At 43.8% G+C, this 24,809-nt stretch overlaps 1 protein-coding gene across 3 annotated transcripts in view; it reads left to right on the top strand.

Annotated features, from left to right (window-relative positions):
• The window catches only part of IFT43 (intraflagellar transport 43), a 270,330-nt gene extending 246,097 nt beyond the window's left edge, over window positions 1-24,233 (top strand). For 2 of the 3 annotated variants that reach the window (XM_086937532.1, XM_086937533.1), the window contains exons 6-9: window positions 8,168-8,240; window positions 15,172-15,247; window positions 17,062-17,124; window positions 23,969-24,233. In XM_086937532.1, coding sequence (XP_086793658.1) covers window positions 8,168-8,240; window positions 15,172-15,247; window positions 17,062-17,124; window positions 23,969-24,091 — 335 coding nt within the window. In that variant the 3' untranslated portion in view covers window positions 24,092-24,233. Of the gene's footprint in view, window positions 1-8,167; window positions 8,241-15,171; window positions 15,248-17,061; window positions 17,732-17,797; window positions 18,326-23,968 lie in introns of those variants that run through there. The other variant, XR_015299913.1, reaches the window with a different exon arrangement.
• Window positions 24,234-24,809: the final 576 nt, after the last annotated feature.

The following is a 24,809-nucleotide window of genomic DNA, read 5'->3' on the forward strand; positions in this document are numbered from 1 at the left end:
AGAAGGTGATATTATTTGTCAGTATGGAGGGTAGGAAGGTGATATTCTTTGTCAGTATGGAGGGTAGGAAGGTGGTATTCTTTGTCAGTATGGAGGGTAAGAAGGTGATATTATTTGTCAGTATGGAGGGTAGGAAGGTGATATTATTTGTCAGTATGAAGGGTAGGAAGGTGATATTATGTGTCAGTATGGGGGGTAGGAAGGTGATATTATTTCTCAGTATGGGAGGATTGAAAGGAAACTTTTTTGTCAGCATAGAGGGTAGGAAGGTGATATTCTTTGTCAATAGGAACGATCCAAAGTCCATATTCTTTGTTACTATGGAAGGCATAAGGCCTGTATTTTCTGGTCTTATGGAGGGGCTGTAGACCACACTCAGTGTGGAGTGGTGCAGACTGTATTCCATAATTGTGCGGATGGCCTTTATGGAAGGCAATGAATACGGCTGCTTGGATATCTCGCCCTCTCTCACCTCCTTTTGTTATTTCATGTTTCCAGTGGGAGCAACTAATAAAAGGTGGTTGTACTGTGCTAATTAATGCCATTTTCAGGTATTTGCTTGGTGTACTGTTTGATGTCTCCTGAAGTATACCTTCGTCAGTGGGGATGAGCGCCAGCACACAGGGCGCTTTGTAAAGGCGCGGAATAGAACTGAGACACCGCATGAATATGGAGCAGCTCGTGACGCCAAGCGCTAAACGCGGGCCGGAGCGCGCTCCGCTTTATCTTGGATCAGACTATCTTCCCTCGGCCTGTTTAGCATTCGCAGACAGCCAGGCACAAGGGAGCGGTCCCGCCAGAGGACAAATTGAATGTATCTTCAATCATTAGCGACAATCAAAAATATATACCATAGGAAAGGTTATTCTCCGGTTGACAGGAACTCTGAGGATTGACACAGCCATTTTGACCTTTTCACCTCTAGGGCTGAGGGTGGTGGATACAAACCATGTGCTCAGGCAGTCTCAACGGATATTCAGGGACTTTCATTTCTATTGCAGGAAGGGTTAGGGGAAAGGCAGAGGGTACTCTGCTTTTCAGCATTAGAACCTAATGTTCCCAGGAAGATTGCACTGGAATACAGAATCTGTCACCGCTAAGATAGTATGGACAATTGGATTTGTCACAAGGGAACGTAGTCTTTAACGTTTAGTATTATATGAGTAGAGATACGCACAGCCTCCCACCTGCTGGACTGACCAAATGGCATGTGGTGCTTGGCAGAAAGACACAGAACCTTTCACTTCCAGTACAGTGTCAAACTTTTTTGGGACGTCCAGTCAAGGGACTTTAATAAACATTTAAAAATGAAAATAATGTAAAATTGACGAACAATAGTAAAAGTCTTTCAGGTGATCGTAAGGAATGTGGAGTTCAGGCCTGTACCCCTTTTCACTGACGACTGGTGCATTTTGTCTCAAGCAACTCTGATAGGCTGTAATGGGCTGTCAGGGTCAGCGCCATCGTTAGCATCTGATCGGTCCTTGGCTAGGACAATGTTTAATATGGGAGTCTGTGCAGGGCCCCAAGGGCTCTGGGAAGGCATACTCCAATTGGGCAATCACAGTCTAATTTTTAGGATCCTTCTTGGTTAGTCTGTTATTCTGTGTTTTTGGTGAAATAGTCTGATATGATAATAAACCTGAATATGTATCAACCACCCCATTCCTATTGGTTTTAGGAAAAAAAGCAATGATCTCTCTGGGGTACTGGGGTCTTCCAGAACGCTGTAGGCGTCATGGTCAGGGATCGACATATACTACTATGGGCTGATCTCATGATCTACATCTTGCATGTGAAAAATTCCATTGCCCCCTGGGAAATATCAAACTACAGATGGTTCTAACTTTCCAAGTTTTTGCAGCTGGAAAATTCCATGTGTGCTGAGCAGCTGGAGGCCCTAGCTGTCCTTTAGGTAGGGTCAGTAAACCACACCATTGTAGCTTGGAGCCAAATGGTATAGGCCAGAACGGGGTCTTTTTTGCCTTTGGTGGGATCCCCCCAAATCTACAGAAGTCAATTGTAATCCATACCAGTATTAGTCATTCTACAGTCAATGGCAGAACTTGTGACCTTGTTGTTGAGCTCAGGTCACATAAGGGACATAACGGACTGGCTGCTGATAGAACCCTAGCAGAGCCCACCAAGGCTGTTATCGTAGCTTGGTAGACCCTGGCAACACTCAGTCTGTTGTTGAATGCCATGCTCGTTGGATGTTGGGGAGTATTGGTGTCTGGGGTCTCCACACACGGATTTAACGTTGGTGCAGAATTTTAAATTGCTTATTACAAGGGCCTTTTATATGGCCATGAATATGCAGTCATGACAGTCTTTCGGGCATTTATATTCATCAAGATCTTTAGGAGAACAGAGGTACACAAAAGGCGAGAAGAACATATGACATTAACACATGACAGTTCACTGTGAACTGGGCACATAGGTATGTTAATAAATTCCTGTTGAGATCATAGGGGAGGGGTTATTGGCATTCTAGACCATTATGTTCCAGAGATCAACGAGTATTTCCATAGCCTTTACACTGCTGGGTACTGGCTTGGTTTTCACAATAACATTTCTCCTTCGGGCATCTCTCAATTCATCATACCTCCGTCCCACCAAATGCACACACATCCCTGGGAAAACAATCAACTATGAATGCCTCATGTGGGGTTCACAGAGGCATATCTTCAGATTTCTGGTTTAACCTCGCCAGATTCATGTCCTCAGTAACCATTGTCTTGCGTCCAGCTTTTCTGGTTGGAGCCAGGACTTCTATCTCTGCTGTTGACAGTCTGATTACGTCTGTTGGCCAAGATGTCATTTGTGCGGCATATTGCGCCTTCCATCCTGTGGCTATTCTGCTTGGTCAATAATAGGGCCAGATCTATGAATCTACTTTTGCAGTTTCCCGTGAAGGAACAGCCACAGCAGTCACACCATGGGGAATCAGGCATGAGGCCATAAATGGCCTGATTAGTCTCATCTATTACCTCTTTCCGCTAGTGAGGCACTACTGGCCAGCTTCACACCATATGTTGATTATTTGAAGTGAGTCCTTGCTTACTTTATACTTTGGTCCCAGAGGTCCCCTCTGTGGCTTGCTGATATACATGACAGTCATAAAGTGGTCCTCTGGTGGTCTTCTGTCAGCATCAGCATCCCCCTTTCCTCAGAAATGCACTATCAGCAGCAATTTTGCTCCGATGCTTCACTTGAAGCGCATATCCCCTTGTAAAGGGTATATTGGATTCTCATACATGTCCCACCACATACTCGAGGTGCGGAAGTGGTGCTCATTGGAAGGGCTGCAGCTATGGCATTATTATGTGACGTAGATGGGCGGTTGGAAGAGCTCACTCCTGGAGTGGAGCAAACCTTAAAACATACACATCGCTATAACTCACCTGGCTGCCCAGGAAGAAGTGATGCTAGCCGGGGGGAACACTTTGAATGTACCCCTTGTAGCACACTGGGAGCACTAGAGACAATATTCAGTGCTTCCTCATATTAGAGCTCCTTTACAGCCTAAACAGGGAGAAATTGAGATGGGCCTTAAATTAACTTCGAGCTGTTCAGCGTGCCAAACAGTCTTGGACTTTCTTCTCTGTAACCTGATGGGATCAGGAGATTGTAGAAGTGACGCAGAACTTTTCACCGCTGCCCATCACATACATATAGGACTGCATGAGAAAGGGGAATCTACACAGGAAAAAAAAGACGTTATCTCTAGAGTCTGAAGGAATAGAGAGACACACACACACTCACTCACTCTCTGGATGAGTCAGGGGATTGGCACACTGGTGCAGAGCCTCTTAGCTGTAGGACTGGATGACAATGGGAAAGCCACACAAGGATAGTGAGGATGTCTCCCTTATAAGCGGGAGGACACACTTTTATACATTTTGTGTAAAACAAGCGGTCCTCTGCATACTGTGCTGTAAAAGTGCTGGATTTTGTTTTAGTTTCTACACCGGATACTGATACAGTTCTGGTGTTAATTTTGCTAAATGTTCTGCATTGTGCAGTGTGCGAACATGATTTCAACCAGGAAAGCTTTGACCCTTTAAAAATGTGCAGCTCTGCACATCTTGGAGCTTTGTTGGTTTGGATGACTGCTGATCTTTAGCTTTGTTGGAGGAGAGCTTTGTTAGTCCAAAGATGTGGCCCATGGGAACAGTCTTAATATAGAACTGTTTCTCATGAGCTGCGCCATTTGGCAGCTGCAGCAGCTGAAAGCTTTGTTGGTGGAAAGGTTGTTAGTCGAGCGGCGTTGGTTGTGAACTGCATTGGTCCTGGGATGACTACAGGTCGCCATGTGCTTTATAAATCCCGTAACATAACATAACATAACATAACATAACATGACATGGCATAACATGGCATTGGTTGGGGACCTCTTTGGTGGAGCTCCATTGATTTAGATCCGCTTTGGTGATCAGCTGCTCTGTTTAGGATCTGCAGTAGACTAGATCTGCCTCGATCCAGCGATGCAATGTCTGTGCACTGTGTTCGCCAGAGTTGTATTGGTTCAGAGGGCCCTGGTCTGGAGATACGTTACTTGTGACCTGAGTTCATCTGGTGTTGGCCTGATCTGGGCTCAGACACACTTATGAACGAAACCATATTTTACGATGCCAATTAGGCAGAAGCCCCACTGCGTGGGCATCATGGCTGCGCAGCTCAGGCCAGATCTTGCTAAGGTTCGTGCCACCTGTCACTGAGCACAGAAGATGCAGCTTGCTGTACATGCTGTGGGAACGCCGCCAGTAGAGAGGAGCCGCAGACCTTTCTGGACTCCGTATGGCATTCAGAAGCATCTGAGCAGTATGGAGCGCAGGAGCTGTCGCGTCCTGGACACACTGTCCACACTGCAGGAGGGACCCTCTCCGTAACTGCTGAATATTCATCGCAGGCTGGAGCAGCAAGACTCGCTTGTAGCGAGTCCAGAAGAATAATGCATACTACGAGCCACAAAATAATGGCCATCGTTGCAGAGCCTCGGTCACAGGCCAATCGATGTAGGGCTGAGCCTTAGCCATGGATCTTAGAGAGGGCGCTGGGGGAGCATTCAATGCTATTGAATGTAACAGGACGAGAACTATAGGGCTGGAAGCGGGTATAGGCAGAAGGACACCGGAGCTCAGAACAGACACAGCGGAGAGAATCAGTGTTGGACTTAGACGGCGAGAGTCATAGGCCTTAGAGCTGGCATGGAAGGCAGGAAGGAAGCTGAGCCTTATCTGGAGCTCAGAATAGACACAGGAGAAGGATTCAGGGCAGACGCCACGGAGCTTGTGGAGGGCATGGATGAAAGGGAGCAGAGCGTCAAGCAGGGAGATCAGTGCGGACACAGGGCAGAAATATACAGAGCGATAATGCACATTAGATTTTGCTGGTTTTCTCTCATAGCAGTGACCGAAAAGTCGAAATCCCACTTTGATGTTTGTTGACTATACATTATCATTGGTATTCCCAACATACAGCGCTAAGTCCATCTGTGTGAGACCCCTACTGTCCTTGGAGACCCGAGTAAAGTTTTCCTTGGATCGTTTCCACGTATTTTACCTTCGGGTGGGTACTGAGTCTGCCCAGAATATGAAAGTAGTACCCCAGCAATGGCAGACACCAGGTCATCTCCTTACAATAACTCACAGGAGGCTTTTTTTTATTTTCCCCCCTGATAATATCCTCTTAAACTCACATGTGCAAAACAATAATCTATAGAAAATAGAATGGCTCTGTTCAGTTATCCTTTCTAACTTGTTTTCAGTGGCACTTTAGTCATTTTCCCCAGCGTGGGTGGTTAAAGTAATCCTAAACCTAGATCTGTGCCAATAGCAACTGTGTTTTGCACATGAGGGCATTATGTTGCTAAACACTCTGCGTGCACTTTAAATATGTGTCACAAGATGTAAATGTGCAAATTAAGTCAGTGAAGGTTATCTACGGTTTTGCTTTTTTCTTACAACTTAGATAGACAAGGAGTTTCAGAGTAGAAATGTATAAATGTGAAGAATGTTTGTAAATAATTAATACAGACTGTAAGGAGTCAGCACCACTGCCCTTGCTAGTCATTAGAGAGTCAGCAGAGATGTGGGCTTTCCTCCTCGAAACAAGCATTAGCGAAACCAATCAGTCTCTGCTGTAAAACCTCTTGGCTTTGTCAGTGCTTTTCTGTGTAAGATAGATATCATGTATGGGAGCCATCTTTCAATGCATTTGTAATGTTTGAATAAACCCGTTCAAAGACGACCCTGGTGGATGTGCATGCATCAACTGCAGGCTGCTTTTGTTTTCTTCTTCTATAAAAGGTTTATTGGTATCTAGTAAGAAAACACATACAAATAGACCAGTATTGCAGAGATGCTGTGATACAAACAGAAACTGTAAAGCCCAAAAACCAAAAAAGAAACAATAAGCAATGGCAATGGAGAGATACGAACATGAGTAAGCTTGGTAAGTAACAACCATCTTCCAATTAAGAAACAGAAATATGAAAATGGAGAATATGGTAGATGATGTGGATGTAGGAACTGGAACGATAGTGAGATAGAACTCAAGTGGGGTTGTAGGAATAGTGTAGTGTGAAAACTGCGTCGTATACTCACAGGGTGTTTTGGATGAAAAGGATCCTGGAGCAACATAGAAGCAAGGGGGGTTAGAAATAGGAGAAGGGGGGCCGGGGGAGGGGGACAGGAGAAGTGGGATCTCTGAATACTACGTATCAGACACAGGGTGAAGGTTGGTGTTGGTAGGTGTGTGAACGATGTCTTTCTGAACTCCACGAAGTTGTCAAGGGAACTCCAAACTTCACTGACTATTTGAGGATAGGACTGGAGTGTTGAATGAAAGCAATGGGCTCCTCTCAAGAAAGCAGCCAATGCCCAGACAGCTTTGAATTCAATTGTAATATTGTAACTAAACCCATTCAAAGATGGCTGCTATGCATGTGCGTGTATCTGTGGGGGACATCCTTGAATGTGATTGGATTATTGGCACCAAACATGTTCAAAAATGGCGGTGATGCATGTGCATGCATCTGCGGTTGCCCTGTTTGAATGGGGGGGTTCAAATAATACAATACATTTCTTGTTGCCTGACGCCAATGCATGCACATTGGTGTGCGGCTGTCTTGAAAGAAGTAAGAAATCACTTTAAGATTGATGCCCACCAATAACTAAAGAAAGCAAAAAAGCTCAATGAAAAAGAAAAAAGAAGTAGAAGAGGACAGGGTGAAGGTGGAAGCAACACTGAGAGTGATGGGGTGCGTGCGTGGGGCACCGGAAAGGGGAAGCAATACACCGGGAAAGAGCAAGAGAACACATACACTCCCATGGAGTCCTTAAAATAAATTAAAAAGTAGATTCCTGAATGCAAGTAACTTCCGCAGTGAAAAGATAGAAGTCAACCAGTAAACGCCGATGATGAAATGCTCCCAGCTGGGACAAACAGGAGTAGGGAGTGAAGTAATCTCACCAAGAGGAGACCATCTTAAGTCCATCTGTGTGAGACCCCTCAACTGTACATAAGGACACACACCCTTGGCATTTAGCAACAGCGCGATCGTGTCTGGTCCCTTCTGATAGGTTTGAGAGTGTTTTTTATCCATTTCCACTCATGAGATTCATATACATTTGCAGAAGCCTAAAAGCAAGTTATGGTTGCCATGAAGATGCTAAAATATAGTGCACGCTATCTCCGCGGATACTGCTGTACATAGCTAGCTGTATCCTTCTTAGACGTGAGAGCCAGCAGCTCATTAGGCCCTCCCAGTCCCAGCTGCTACAGCATGTTCCAACCTCTCTCCTACCTTTTTCATGGGAGGTCCTCAGAGGGGACACACGTTCCGCTAGCTTTCCCACCAACCAGTCTGGCCTCCACAGAAGGAAGAGCACATCAGAAAGAGTTGTGAACCCAAGGCAGTGTTTGGAGGCCAACTGGTGCACCATTGGTAGAGGTTCCACACAAGCAGTAAATGTACTATCTATTCTAGGGGAGGGGCGTGGTGAAATGTCACCTTGGTTAAGTGAAAAGTCCTTGCACCGTTGGAGGGTATGAATAAAGAATTACAATAACTTACACAGATCGTCTGGGGACTGTGGGCTGTTTCCATTGCAACCTTCTATTTCTGATAACATGATCTTTCTTTTCCATTCTCTCTTGGTAGACATTCCTGTCATCCCAGACTTGGAAGAAGTTCAGGAAGAGGACCTGGCAATGCAAGTAGCGGCTCCTCCCAGGTACAGTGTTTAACTGCAGTTGTTGCATCATCATGGAAGGGAGATTGAAGGCCAAGAATTACCCTCTGGGCAGGCAGTGTATTTGAGTGGGTTTGATTGGCACTGTCCTCCCAGCATTTTTTTGATTATTGCATTAAATGGTGGATTGCATCTACATGGATAGATCCTTGGGGAGTGTTATTGCATCTTATTTGACATCTCCGTTCCACTCCCTTAGTCCCTGACATTCCCCTCCTTTCCAAATAGGCGGGAGCAGGATGGTACCCAACCCCATGAAAGAGCATAGCTAACTGGCAGTACACAATGTGCAACACTGTGCTCTGGCACACTCGGACTACTTTTCTATACAACTTGATGGTTGGGGGAGATGAGATGTTTGATATGACATAAATAATTGATAACTTGGTGTTGTTGAAAATGAAAGATATGATTCAGATATATATTTGAATGTCCATCCCTGCTAGTAATATGGAATTTCTGTCTCATAATGATAGCAATCAATGAAACATGAAATGTAATGTCATAACCAACGTACGCTGATTGCTTTACTGCATTGAATGGAGTGTGTTATGTTTTGATGAATGTTAAATAAAGTTATAAAAATGATGATGGTTGGCAGTCTGCCTGGATCCCTGAAAAAGAAAACCAAGTGCCTCGTCTTCCAAACAACGCAAAGCTCAAGAAGGAGAAGAGACATGCAAAGGCTCTGACCCTCTCTAAACTCTCTTTTCTGTCCAACCAACCCCGGCATTCTTAGTATGGTGTTCGACTTAAAACATGATGCACATTGCAACCAGGAGTAAGTGGCCTAACCACCTTCTGTTCAAGGGAATGGTGATACTTCCGTGGATCTACTACTCCTCCTTCTCACAAGAGACTGCGCTTTGAGGATCCAATGACATAGAAACCGGTGCTACAAATTCCCTATACCCGGGCACGTTTCCATTGAAACTTTCATAGCCCTGTCAGACAATAAACTCATTTGCTCTAGTGAGGGCTGTAACACCTACACTGAGGCCCACCCTGGCCATTGGCTCCCTGGTCCCTGAGCAGGCTTGGTGGATCTGAAAGAATCCTCAACAAAAGCTGGAAATCTCAAAGTCTCTGGAGAACGGGTTTATTTTATTTATAACCGGTTTTAAATAGCATTTTGTAGAATCAAGGTGAACAGAGTGTTTCATGTAAAATCAGCTTCATTCAGGTGGTGAAAAAGTAATAATGTGTAATATAAAAACACAATAGATTATATATAACATGGACCGTTAAATACAATATAGAGAGATATAATCAATTTGGCAATGTGGCCACTGTGTAAAGAGCGGGATCAGCTCATAATCATTAGCCACATAAGTTACCAACGATTTCAGAAAGGAGATAAAGCTGATAAAGATCATTTACAACTCAACATGAAGAAGACATAAAAAGTTTGCAAAGACAACCTAGTCTTCGTCTACAGGAAACACTAGCCCAGCATATGGTGGTGATTGCCGCTTCCCCCATGGGTAAGGCATTGTCTCCTACATTGTCTCCTACGTGGACAGTGAGGCTAGGTGATGCGAGACATACAGGATGAATTTGTACTAGTCTGGCTGTCTATCCCTCAGATAAGCAAGTGCCAATGTCGCCATGGCCAACTGAAGGCAGCACTTATGGCAGGAGTTCGACCAGCGTGCCTCATTGCTCTCAGGGACTATACCAAGTATTAGTACATATTTACACTTCACCAGGGCAGAAACTGAGACCTCATCAATACAGAATCATGAACTCCAACATGTGCGTGTGGTGAAAATCATGGATCAGATCTTCGGACATTAAGCACAGGCCTAGGAAAATCTCTTTTAATGGAAAGAACACAGTTGATCCCTCGACTGACGAGGCCCAGCAGCACTGCCACATCTCTGATGCAATTGAGATGGTGCCAAATAAATCACCAGCCCTCTTGAAAAGTGAGTGAAAGCCTCCAAACGGATGGCCACGCCCTCCTTTTGTTCCTGTTAGAATCAAATGTTGAAGAAAAGCCTTTTCAGGGGGAAGGACAAGCCCATTCTGCAGCCTTAACAGCGGCTAAGAAGTCCAGTAGACTTTTCCTGGAATCTGTGACTCTCTTTCAAGACCCTTTCAGAAGGCTCGCTCCTCTTTGATGGGGGTAGTGCTTTCTCTTCATTATCATTACTGGATCCAGATTATCAATGAAGAAGAAACCCCTCAGTGGTTCAGGATATGTTGTACAGCTTCACTAGGTATGTATGATTTTGATGCTTCCAACATCCAACGCTCCCCCCACTCTACACACCTTCAGGAAGAGCCTCAAAACCTGGTGCTTCGGCTGACTCGGAGCTGCCCCCCCCCCCTCCCCCCCCACAATTCACCCCCCCACGTCTTGAGACCCTCACCGGTGAGTAGCACGCTTCACAATTCCCTGATTGACTGATTGATTCATTCCTCCTAGAGCAATGCTACATTTTGCCGAAAAGCAGTGGGTATCCTGTTTGCAAAGGCCTAAGATTTCTGATGCCCATCTTCGTCTCTCTTTTTCATTGCAAATTGTTGTGGAAACTACCCTCAAAATTGAGCACTGAAAAAGTCATCGGTTATGAAAAGAGTAAGGTTGCATTTATAGTAAATCTCTTACTCTGAATCTGTAGGCTCTTTCCCATTATCAGTGCCCTCATTCTCAACTTTTGGTGAAGGTGCGCATTGCCAGAATCTTTTTCCATGAAAAGAACTGCCAACTCTACACCATGTCTACCTTCTCTGTTGCTGTCCAACTCATAACTGTAATTCAGCTTCTCTCCGCCACGCCCCACTCTGCCACGCCCCCCCATCCATTATGCCTTTCTTCTCCATCTTCTCCCCAGCCCGCTTGTTTCGCCAGGTCTCATAGTAAACTTCTACAGTTGTACTGCTCTTCATTGGTTCTCTGTTAGGTTTATGCTAAAGTGTTTAAATAGTAATGGATACAAGAGCAAACCCAGTATCGCTAATATGAACATAGGTAAACGTTATATCTTGAAATGTTTCTCAGTTCGCTTCCGTATTCATTCAGCATTTATTTAAAGCTTTTGGTGTAACTTGTCAAGAAAGCATTACATGTAAAGCTACAGTATATATATCACATGCATACATTAACACATTTCCAGCCAGAGGGATGTCTTTTAGAAGCAATACAAATAAAGGGAGTCCAGTTAGAGCAGAGCACAAAGGTGAAAACCCGGAAGTACTTAGCCTTTACATTTCATTAAGATGTTCAGTGCTTCTCTGCAGGGCTAAAATGCGACCCAGTAGAAGTCCATGGAGAGGGGGTTTAGAGCAGTACTCAAATACCTCTGAACCTCAGACTCTTTAACTAGTTTAAGTTCTTTAGTTCCTTCAGTGAAATGGCACCGTAGTAAGAAGTGCTAGCCTGATCTGACACCTCTTCCTTGGTGTTCTTTAAGTCAGGCTAGCTCAGCGTATCGAGGCTGCTGAAGCTGAGCCCTTATTACAATTACCGTGTTTATGTCTCCAGTGGACACTAGGCTTTTTTTCAGCGGTTACATAAGGTCTTTTCTAAAGGTGCTATGGAATCCTTCTATGTCTCACGGGTTACAGTTGTGGCTGCTGGTTAGTCTTCAGGCACCGCTGGCACAAAACTGGTCAGTCTCAGTTGATTTTTTTATGTCCCTCAGGGTACAAGATTGTCATTGATTTGAATTTCGTAACAGGCTGCACAATTTACTGCTTCCGGGTATAGTATACTGAAGCTCATAATTAGTTCCGGTGTCTGCCAGTGCTCTGCACAAACACCTGTTTCGTAATATTGGCATGTATTTTTAGCCCTCTACATCAGGAGAGTGTTTAACAATTCAATATACATTACGGAAAAAATAATACCAGATCATCCCTGTCGTTTTTACTCCTTTGGTTGACATAAAATAGTCCAAATTTTAATATCTGTTCGAGTGTGCTTGTTAGTAGGTGGCGTCGGCAGTGGCAGTGAGCGGTACAGGCTGCGGTGGCCTCCTGTAGCATACCTCGGGTCCTGTGACTACTTTTTGTAATACAAATGAAGCACTGGTACCCTGGTAGGGCTGTTGACGATGGAAATTCAACCCTGATATCTTGGGCCCGATTAGTTGCTTTCAAACAATTATTTTGTCTGCAGTTCCCCACAGGCCTGAGTCTCCATTGACGCAGATATCCTGCTTCAAACCAAAAGTTGCCTGGAGCTGCAGGAAAGGCCAATATGTCTGAAGTATAGACTCTTTGGGACCCCTAGGGTCTCTGGACACACTTGCGGCCCACCGTGGAGAGGGATTTTGGCCTCAGGCAATTTTGCAGCATGCACAACAACCTATGTGTGTGTAACACAGGAAGCGGTGCTCCACATCACACGGGGCACTTTCTGGTTTTTAGTTTGTAGGGGTGAGCCTACCCATCTTTCCGAGTACCACTCAAGGGCTCGTCACTTGCACTTTTCTTGTGCCGTAGTATGTCAGAAGAGTAGAACGTGTCAGTAGAGTACAACTATGGCATGGTGCTTGGATGTTTGTGTGCTCCTCATGCAGATGTGCCCCTGTGTTACCAGAAAACGCTTCCGCAGGGAGTCCTTTGGCCAAAACTTCCTCCAGCTTGCACAGGACAGTGCAATGACACTAGAGCCAGCTCTGTGCCCTGAGGAGCACCAGCATGTAAGATTAACTGGGCACACAAGGACAACCAGGGTCGGATTGGGATCACAATTCGGCCCGGGCACTGACGAAAAAATTGGCCCACATTCAAGAGGCGTGGCCCATATTTAAGGAGTGTGGCCCACATTCAAGGGGCGTGCCCTTTCATGAAACACCATTTGCACAGACAAGGAATGAAAGTGGGAGGATACTGTTCTTGCACACGACACAGGGCCAAGGTGACAATGGCCTACATGCTGAGCAACTAAAAAAAATAGCAAGGCCCCTTTTTGTCACAAAATTATTCCAGCCCTCCAGCACAGGAGCACCTGAAAAGCAGCAAAGCCCCTGCAATTAGAAAAATTAATCAACCCTCCAGGCCTTGGGAAAATGTTTTGGCAGGGAAGCACAAAACACAGCTTTCTGGGTCATCCAAGGCAGCCAGGTAGCCAGGGGGGAGGCTGAGGTGAAGCTGGTGCATGGGAAGTGCCTTCCCAGTGTGTTCTGGAAGTTTGAGTATTTACCATTTACTGTAGTATTACACTTGTACCTGTGTATGGTACCCTTTTGTAACTTGCACAAGTCACTTTTCTCTTGTAACACACTGTTTCCTACCTCTCACTTTTGTTTGCTTTAGATACTTGCACAAGTGCCACCATTGCCTACGTAACGTTTGTTCTTGTGCTGGAGTGTCTGCCATTAATTGCAGTACTATACCTCTACTTGTATTTTGTACGCTTTTGTAACCTGCACACATATCTCTTTTTCCTCCTGTAATGTATCGTTTGCTCCTCTTGTATTTTGGCTGCTCACTATTGTCACTTTTGATTCATGTAACTTAACGTTTGCTTTTGTAATTTGTCCACTTATAATTTTCTCCTCATGTATTATTGCTGGTCCTAGTGTGAAGCGCTCTGACACCTTCGGGTAAAGTCCGCGCTATATAAAATCGCATAAATAAATAAAACAAAAAAATTCCAAAAATCACCAGGCCCCCATAGCAAGACCCATTCTTCCTCGCTCACTATGCCCTGAATGTGAAGGGCTGTGGGCGAGGTGTTAAGACTAACACCGTTTCTGGGCTGCATGGGCGCCAGGGGGCCGAGGTGCAAATGGCTCAAAGGCCTGAGAAACACCTGGCCCCCAGGGAGGCCGATTATTGCAAACAATCACCCCTCCCCAGCCCAGCCTCCGCTTGATTGCTTGGCAGGGTAAGGGTGAAGGAAACAGCTGACAATCGCTGTCTGGCCGCACAGCGAGGCTGCTTTCATTTTCTCAGTCTCTGTCTCCGTGCACTCCGTGGGCCGTTTTTTTTTCTCCCCTTTCCTAGTCCACTCTCTGTGGACTGGGAATGGGGAGAAAAAAAACGGCCCACAGAGGGCACTGAGGCACCGGCCCTTCGGCCCATTCCCGAATGCCCGCCTTGCCAATCCGCCCCTGAGGACAACCATGTCCGACGAAGAAACGAGGAACTACCGGTCTTGATCTTTTGCCGCTAATACTCCGATAGCTGCGAAGAAGGCTGTATTCCCGCCCGTCTCTTATAAGCTTCACATTTTGAGATTGATTACAACCAGATACTTTCCCTTTTTACCCGTTCACGCTGAGTCGGAATTATCACTGGCTACGCGAACCCAGAACTTTTGAATAGCAACAGCCCTGAAGAGTCACGGGTCCAGTGCCCGTATGACGAAACACGTGTCGGCTGGTCGTTTCCTTTGATATTCACCCTTCCTGAAAGGAAGGCTAATTATATTTAATTTGAAAGAAATTACTCAGATGTGTCCACCTTGTTTAATTTCTATATATTGTGAAAGATTACTATTTAGGACATGTTTATATACTCTACTTAACGTGTGCTTTTTCTGTGCAGGCAAGCTGGGTTTGCAAGATTTCCCCAGCTTGGTACTACACGACCTGTTTTACCCACATCTATATATCCATTCGAGTTATGACTGTTCGATGACCAAGAGAGCCCCGTGTTCCATATGGGAGTTGGATAGTTGTACATACAGCAGAACAAGGTCGCCAATGGAGTAACTTCATTGATTATAATGAATAATCAATATAATTCAATACAACCCAGAATTTTAAAATAAAACACAGACGACTTTTATAGTTGAGAAGAGCACATAACAGTACTCGTTGTTTTATTTATCCTCTGTACTGCATTATAGAGTCTAGTATTCCTCCATTCTCCTTTGTTTAATATTGACGGCCTCTGGACAACAAGCTGAAAGAAGCACCGCCCCTTTCCTCTAATCCTCAGGTTTCTCTTTCAGCATCCAGGTGAACCGGGTGATGACCTACCGTGACCTTGACAATGACCTCATGAAGTATGCTGCCTTCCAAACACTGGTGAGTGACACGTTGAGGTGTCAGTGCATGCCCTGTGGCCCTATGAGTGTTGACGAAGACTTGAAACATATTCTGGCCCTCTGCAGACAGTGTGTTTGCTCTTGTTGCACTGACCATGGGCCAGCAAAGGTTGGAAACCAGAATATTGTGTGCAGAAATATCTCACACAATGTTTTGTCCATTTCGCTGGGTGTAACTCTTAACAGGGTAATATTTGTGTAGAGAATATTCTGGACACAATATATATATCGGAAGATACTCTGACAATGATATTGTGAAGCTACACCATAGCAAAGACTTGGCCAAAAGGTTGAGTGTTCTTTAATATGGCAGCCAGGGGAGAGCAGTGATGTGGTTAAAGAGTTGAGTAATCTTTAACATGCAAGGCACAAGATAGCAATAATTTGCATAAAGGATCGAGGATTCATTTCCATGCCGTACGTGATATCATATATGGAACGACATGTGTTTTAGAGTTTCACTTTTACTGTAATATAATGTGTGTTTGAGTTTCTCCTTTACTGTGATATATTGTGTGTTTGAGTTTCACTTTTACTGTGATATATTGTACCTGGGAGGGCCATGGAGAGTTTTTTGGTATGCTGTCTGTTCCTTCAGAGATCCGTTTCACAGACACTTGAACAGCCTACTCAATTGCAGAACTGCCATAAAGCCTGTAAAAACGTTTTTCATGTGTTATTGTTGCACCACTACATTAGGATAATATTGTCCTTATCTAAATGTTGTGTTTGATATAACACATTCACCATCACAGACAGGTAATCTTGCAGAAGATGCTTAGCATTGATGTAGTCCTAGACTTAAATGTAGACTGCTTTTTCAAGGATCTTGCCAATGAATGGTAGATGAGGGATGGGCCAGTAGTTGGCAAGATCATCAGAGTGTAGTGTAGGGTTCTTTAGGAGTGGGAGGATCTGGGCTTTCTTCCTTGGGAAGATGCACTGAGTGAGGGAGACACTGACAAAGATAAGTATGTGTAAGAGTAGTATGTGAGTGTATGGGTTGTCTACACCTGGGTGTGATTGTGGGATTTGACAGTTTAAGGTGCTGGATGAGGCAAAGAAGGATTTTCTATTTCGTAGTTCCATTTTATAGAACCTAGAAACTCGCTTTTGTGACTGCTTGGATGTCCCCATCACTTTTCTAAGGGGTGCAAAAGAACCTCTTGTGATACAGGTTGGGTCAAATGCCTGTATTGCAAACAAATGACATCAGCTGCACAGCCTCCTATCCTAATATCTCTGACTACAAACAAATGTGGATTCTTTTGCGCTTTGACTTCAAACTCCTGTATTCTTTCAGCAAATACACACTGTCTTTCTTTCTCTCTCTATCTTGCTCTTACTGACTCTCACTCATGGTCACTCCTATTCTGACTGTATGCGCACGCACACACACACACACTGGCTCCTCTACTCTCTGACTATGCACACATGTTCACAACTGCCTACTGTTTGACTGCAAACACACTGCCTCTTCGGCTCTATGACTGCACACACTTTCCAGACTGACTGAAAACATGCACTGTCTCTTCTACTCTGGTTCAAAATATACACTCTCTCTCTCACACACACAAACTCAGGCACAGTCTCCACTATCTGCTGACGCACACACTACCTCCTCTCTTTTCTGACCATACACTCCCACGCACGTATATTGCTTCCGCTGCGGCAAATGTGCATTAAGTCTCTTATAGTCCATACACTGCTTCCTCTACTGTTTTTGTGAACACTGCCTCTACTGTATCACTCTTTTGACCATAGATCGACAATTTGCATATGGTTTTTTTCCAGGATGGAGAGATTGACCTGAAGTTGCTTACGAAGGTACTTGCTCCAGAGCATGAGGTTCGAGAGGTAAGACAGGCCTCTAGTGATGCCCATTTAGCTTGTGAACAAATAAACTGGCTGCTTTTTCACTCACTGGAAGGTTCTGTGGTTTGAGGCAATACATATCCCAATTTTTTTGATACATAGTTGTAGCTAGGGTTGGAGATAATTCTGTGATTAAAGGCCTACAATATGTGAACTGTTGTTGAGGGTGTCCACAACCCCTTACGTGCACATAGCATGTGTTGTGTCTCAGTTACAATTCACCTGTATTTTATTCTCCTCAAAGTCTGTTAAGCTAAAAGTGTATCCCCTTCATGTGTCATGAAAGCTGTCCGTTGGTTCTTACTTTATCTGTTTTTGTGTATTTAACACTTCCTGTTAGTTTTTCTTTACCTTAGAGCAGTGCATAACTGACCTCCTGGTAATTGACTACTTTCACTGTCAACTTTCACCAGACTTTAATCTGAGGCGCAGGCCCAGTGGCGCTATCTTAAAGAGAATAGATCCTTCAGCCCCTTTCTTAGAGCGGCGCATAACTGATCTTCGGGCAATTGACTACATTCAACTTCAAGTCAAACCAGACTTTAATCTGAGACATAGGCCAGTGGTCCTACCTTAACCAAAACAAAGAGTCGGCGGCACTGTAAACAAGATTGATTCTTCACCAAGCAATCGAAATCAGCCCAAATCTTGGCAGGTTGATTCGCTGAAAATTCCCCTTACATTGCTCCTAGTTTGCACTCAATCCAAAGAACAATGTTGTTCTTTCTGGGCAATGTTTTTTTATTCAGTGGGCACGTGGCGATAGTCCTCCTTTAGTGTATGGGACCCATATGAATGCTCTATTAAAGAGTAATGAGTTGAGTTCCTCCTGTGGATTGGAGAGAGGTGTCTAACAGGGGGTGGTTTTATCTCCTCAATAACAGAGTAAAGCGAGTAGGCAAAATCTGTTTGCAACTCAGCATGGGAGATAGAGGCTCACAATGCAACAGCCACAACAAGCGAGTCACAGAGGTACAAAGATAAGACCGTCGGGTTCAACAAAAAGGGGAAGGGAAAGGACACAAGTAAATTAAGCTACAGTAAGGTCAGCAAATATAGAGATGGGATCAGGCATGTTAGAAACCTAGCAGAATAAGGAGAAACTAGTAAAGCCAGAGAAAAAAACGAGGAGAAAAAAGGGAAAAAACGAGAGGTATAGGATTTGGAAAATACCAGGAAGCACAAGGAAAAAGAAAGAAAAATCATTGAAAATTAAAATACACAAATTAGATTGTTTACTATGTCTAATAATCCAAAGAACAGTGGAGATGTATCCAGCATGTGGGTATATAGAGGATAGAATGGTTATTAGTCAAATACAACGTATGTGGAGCAAATAGTTTTTACCTAATGCAACTATGGTGCACCGTTTTGTAATATTTTAATTACAAGCAACTATGTTACCTAAACATTTATGAGATGAATATGGAACCCAACACTGCACTTTCTCATGTAAAAAAATATTTATATCGTTTTTTTAAATATGTGCCATAAAGTGTGCATCCTATATTACAGCGGCTTCCATATACAGGTGACGTTTTTTGCAATTTGAGAGGTTGCTGAATCCAAGTAACAATAATTGACTGTGATATACAAGCATATCACTTTTAGTACAAGAACACCCATCAGATATTTACTTGGCTGTGAATCTTGCATTGAAAGAACCATATTCAGATTTTCATTTTTCCAAACCTCACTGACTGAAAAATACTATTACTATCTACAAGTGTTCAAGGGTAAATAAATAGCCAACTGCAGGGTGTCTAGCATATTGTCCTGGATCTCATTAAAGTCGGTGAAAAATAAAATGCATTTATTAAAAAATGTAAATTAGGAAACTACCCACAGATAAATGGTAGAAGAAGCAAAGATTCAGTCATCAAATAAAACCTGCACTGAATTATTGAAACCAAAGGAACATATTCCAGTGAGGAATTAAATATATTTCTATGTAATCTACATTGTAACAAAAAAGTAAGCATCATTAATCTACCTTGGGACATAATAGATGGGATAGGTTATCTCATACTGTCACACCAAGGGTCACTCACCTGAATTACCAAGACTTCGGCGGAAGTGGAGATTTTCCACCACTTCCCATTGAGGTTAATCCTTAGTATCTGAAAGGACACCTTACACCAGTGACGATCTGACCCTAGGGGGAAGGAGAATTGAGGGAGAGAGATAGAGAGAGAAATTGTTCTGTGGAGTTCTAGTGGTGAGGCAGAAGAGATATTCTGTAACAAAAGAAATGAATCACTCTAGGCAATCATACATGAATCATAAAAGAATACTTTACAATCACCTTTAGTATGCATTCTTGTTTTCCTCTCTTCTGTTATTTGCCGCTTGCCTCCACAATTCTTAAAACTACTTGTGGAGACCACCATCGAGTTTACCCTTCTACTCTCTGTAAGGTAGAATTAGACTTAGGCGAATAATTGCTCTTTTTCTAAAAAGGTTCATTTAGAGAGTTTTGTTGGTGGGAGTACCTGAGAAAATATCAAACAAGAATTACAGAAAAAATTATTCCACTTGAGGGTCTTTTTTCGTTTTCTTCTGCTAAACCTTCTTCAATTAAATTCACACTCTAAGGGTGTACTTGAAGAAAGGAGAAACCAAGCACAAGAGGTGCCCGACTGGTGCACTAACCTGAGGTCCGTGTAATCGGCCAAAGTAGCTGGAGCATTGAGTGGCAATGAGAGAATGATGGTTGTAGTCAAGGCAAGGTAGATGTGGCAGCACTAGCTGAATTACTATGTTCCAGGGTTCAAACTTGTAGACAGCTGTCTTGAAGGGACCAGATTCCAAGATCGGTTGCAAGCCCCCAGCTTTTATGGGGAGTGCCTGGGTTGTTATTGTTGCAGGTGGCAGGGCTCTGATCCCACGAGCACTGCTGGTTGAAGACGCAATTCTCTCTTCAGGCGAATTGACGAAGCCAAGCGGGCACCCGCACTTTGGACATGGTGTTTATAGCCCATTATGCACTTAGCTAGTGCTGCCTGCCAATCAGGCAAGAAAAAAGACCCTTATTTAGTCAGTTGCCGTTGTACAAACAAAAACAAAAAGACCAGACACTTTGACAGGAAACTAGGGCCAGCAGGAAACTGAGATCTTTAATTGCTCAGCAGTGTATTATTGGTCAGCAGTATTTGTACAAAGAAAAATACCAGACATTTTGGAATAAACAAGAATAGCAGGAAACAGAAACCTTTCATTGATTTCTCAGCATTGTATGTTGTTTTAACAAAAATACCAAGCACTTGTACTTCATTAAACAGACTTATTTACAGTGCCCACACACTAAAGTGCATAGTGTGCCTTTAAATTAGACACTAAGCAGAGCATGCAAACTAAAGTAAATAGCAAAATAAATGGCACCTGCCAAATAACAAAATATTGATGACAACGAGGAACCAACATCACGGTCAAACCGGGATATGACACCGACAGCATCAAATGTGATGGACTGACAAATTGGATTTTATGCATCTCTGAAACATAAATGAATTCCAGGAATATAATTTGTCATATGAAGAGATTGACAAATTCCAAATTTTAAAAACGATATTTCAGTTTATTGCATTAGATACAATTTGTATAATGCATTGGTGAACCTACTCTTTAAACTGAAGTATTTAATGTATTCTTTTATTTGAAGAATATATATTCTTGTTTTAGTATCATTTTCATGAAAAGCATTATGCAGAGCACGAGAAGCAGTGGAGATTTCCCTGCCTCACCCTTAATGGAACCTCAATAAATGATCATTGGGAAACATAGAGGAGATTGTTCCCCTGGTATCTTCAGTTGGGGGCGTGTGATCCTTTTTGATTATAATAATTTCCTTTTGATACATTTTCTAATCAAATTATTCTCATGCTGACAATGAAGTCTGTTGACAGAATTTCACTGAAAAGGAGAGCTGTTCTGACTCTATACATCTAAAAATGTGGGATGTGCGACTGACGTTGCTAGTGTTGATGTATGATCGGCAATTTTTGCAATACTTCTTTTATTTAATGTTATTTGATTAAATTATTATTTTTATACATTTTACTATTGAATACTTTTGGTCATATTTTAAGAAGTATTCATTGGATAGAAAACAAAATCCTAATTAAACTACATAACAAATTCTTAATAGAAGTGTTAAATAATCATCCTTGATTACTACATTAAATTTAAGTTGTAAACATCTTTATTCACCATTAGCAAATGTTATTACCTTCATAGGAAGGAATTTTTCAAACTTACCTTCACAGACAGATGGAGATACAGATAACTTTGAAATGTTTTCTTATCCCTATGATTTCTGTATATCTGTACAACTGAGAAGAGCACAAAAAGTACTATTTAAATGACCAGGCTTAAATCAGACACACAAGGGCAGATTCCCAAAGGTGTGTTGGAGTACGTGAAGTAGTACTCTCCTAGTACTTTTTACATACATTTTACATGCCTTTGTAACTTGGCCTCTAAAACTCTAAAATGGCAATACAGTGGTAATATTGTTGGACGTTATGAATCTGATTAACAGAGGCATGTACAAGTATGTAAAAGAATATTCCTGTGGTACTTCTTCCCATACTCAAATGCTTTTGGGAATGTCCTCACTATTTCTGGTGTCCTGGATGACTGTTTTTGATGTACAACCTGCTCAGAATGTTTAAATATGAAACGTGGACTAAATAAATATGCTCCTAAGAGTGTGTTTATGAAAAAACAAATCGCTGCGGTCTTGGGAACCTCCGGTCAGCGGTCCCAACACCGCCATTACAATGCGACCGCACACGGTGGAGTTGCATACTCCCACTTCCCTATGCGAGCTTGTGCTGCAGCCGTTAAACGGCCGAAGCACAAGCTCCAATGGAGAAATGGGAGCCTGTGTAAATCCCTGCACCAGGTGGCAGGTACCTCACAGTACCTGCCACACAGTGCAGGGATTTATAGGGGGCACCATAGATGACCACCAAGCCCCCAAGGTCATTTTCTGACAGGCTTTGCATGCCGGAAAGCCCAACATGAAAATCCTGTTGGAAACCAACATCACAATCCCCACAGTGTAAACGCCGTACATAGGGGATTATGAGCAGCCTCTGACTAGTTTCACACTGGGGGGATTTGGAAGTAAAAAATACATGTAAAACACCTTGAGCCAGGTCCCGCTTCTTCTCTGCTTCTGCTCTCCTGCTTCTGACAGGAAAAGGAAGCAGGCAGCCAGGCTCCCAACCCTAAGCCAATCACAACGCTGCAATGCAGCGATGTGATTGGTCTGAGCTCCGTGACACAACACTCAGCCAGGGTCTGGAGAGGTGGGCATGTTCTCCATTCAGGCTGTAATGCAGCCTGCATGGAGAACAGGGAAGTGTGCATGACTGGTTTGGGCAGGCCAAGAGGGCCAACCAAACAGTCATGCGCACTTTAAGAGTGTCCAAACCACTCTTCCCCTGCCCTGCTCGGAGAGCAGAGCAGCCCCACCTGCCCGCCACAAAGCAATAGGACACAAACATAAACTGACAATACCTCTAAGTTATTGTCATTTTATGTTTCTCACTGCTTAAAAGCAGTGGGGTGACGCTTCTCTGCCACAGCGCAGGACCGCCCCCTATGTCCCAGAACCTTGAGACACCTACAGATGTCAACTTGAAGTGTAGAATTTGCATGTGTTAACTTGCTTTTCAAGATACTAAGAGTATTATTTTTGTCACTGATGAAATGTATGCTTAATTTGCAAACATATTTGATTGTTTGAGGGACGGGAGTAGGGAGTGTTTTTTTCCCCCAAAGTACTTGTGACTTGTTTTGCTGAGATGACTTTAACTGTCAGTTCCTGTTTTGATCTGGAAGTAACTTTTTTATGTATGTTTCATGAAACATAAACATAAGATTTCTCTGCAAAATGCCTACAGTAGACTCTCACACATCAGCCACATTCAAAATAAATTAAAGAAACAACCTGTTTAAGAATTAGTCTAGATCATTAGTGCAAGACTTTGCAGAACAGAGCAGACTCTAGCAGGGGGCCCTCTGAAAGGTAGGAGCCCTGGACCAAAGCCCACTTTCTTCATGTCTTAAAACGTCTCTGATCAGTACAATGTAGTCGGATAAAAAAATAAGTAAAAATAGGGGAATGTTACGCTGTCTTCAGGGCGATGTGAGTTAGAGAAAAAGGTAGAGAGTTCAAAAAAGGAAAGAGATTGCAGAAGAGGGTTGATGGAAGTAAGTAGGAGAGAAGGAAGTAGAAAGATGGAAACGAGGGGAGAGGTGCCGCAGGGGCGGCTCTAGGCTCATGGTGGCCCTGGGCAGGGAGCGTAGGTAGGGGGCCCCGGAAGAGGGGATCCGGGCGGGGAGGAGCGCGGAGGCCAGTAAAGAAGGGGGGGGGGGGGGGTCAGGGTGTTTAAAAGTGGAACAGAGCCAGAGGCCGCCAAATCCCTGCCAGGGGCCGCCATGAAAATATGTATCCATCCTCAGAGGATTATTATATTAAGGATATATATTGGCGTGGTGGCCCCTGGGGTTTGGTGGCCCTGTGCAGGTGCACAGCTTGCACATGCCTAAGGCGGGCCCTGGGTGCCGTCCTGTTATCAACAATAAGGTGACAGGTTGAGGTAGCGAGACGTTTTAAAGAGAAATTCAACTGAGAGCCAAGCTTGCAATACATGTAAGCCTTTGAAGGGAGTTTCCAAGGAGTAGTGGAGTGATTGGCAAGTCTTCTTCGAGGATCGCATGTTTCCAAGATGGTTGCTGTGAAGGCGTAGCTGAGCCATTGCCTCAGCCATATTGTATGTGCAACTTAACTCTGTGCTTCTCTTTCTCTTGCCAGGATGATGTCAGTTGGGACTGGGACTTCCTTTACACTGAGGTGGCATCGGAGCTTCTTACCGAGTGGGACCAAGGACAGGTCGAGAAGGAAGATACAGTGAAACCGGCCCCTCTACTGGCCTGATTGTATGCAAGGATGCCGAAAAATGCTCTGCCAACACACCAACTGGACAGCGGACTTTGGCAACTAGGACTTGTGATGCTTTCACCTTTTCATCGATGCTTTAACTTATTTGTATATTTTGTGCCATAAATATTCATTTTTAAAAATGTTTTCTTCTTTAATTCATTGCACTTAGAATGAAACAGCTTGAAGCGACAGGGATGGGCGTGGCGGATGCTGTCATATAGGAGCACTGTTGAGTACCGTACGACCCTCCCTTTTACCTTTATCAAATTTCAATATTTTCAGCCCTTTCAAACTCTAATTAGATGACGTGGCTTTTGGGTTTTTGATGTGCATATTACCTTGCAGCAGCATAGCCAGTGTGTCATGGGCTCTAGTGCAAGGAAGGAAATGGGCACCATTGCTGCCCTTTACATTTTAAAAGATAGCCTTAATCAGGGTTCAGTGAGCCCTTGGGGCCCCGGTGCCACTGTAACTGCTAACTTGCAACTGTAAGTGCTTCTCCATTGTGGGGTACAGGCCGGTGTAGTTGAGCTCTGCTATGTACACTCCAGTCTGATGGAAATGCATGCAGTTTGTAGTGGTTGAGCCAGAGCGGAAGTCCTGTGATATGCTGTGAGATCTACTCTCTGCTTCTACATCGATCGACTTGCTGAATGGTCCAGGCCCCCTACCATAGACAGAGCACACTTTACGGTGCAGCTTTGGTTAGCAG

Source organism: Lissotriton vulgaris, chromosome 9 (genome assembly GCF_964263255.1).
Source record: "Lissotriton vulgaris chromosome 9, aLisVul1.2, whole genome shotgun sequence".
Taxonomy (NCBI): domain Eukaryota; kingdom Metazoa; phylum Chordata; class Amphibia; order Caudata; family Salamandridae; genus Lissotriton; species Lissotriton vulgaris.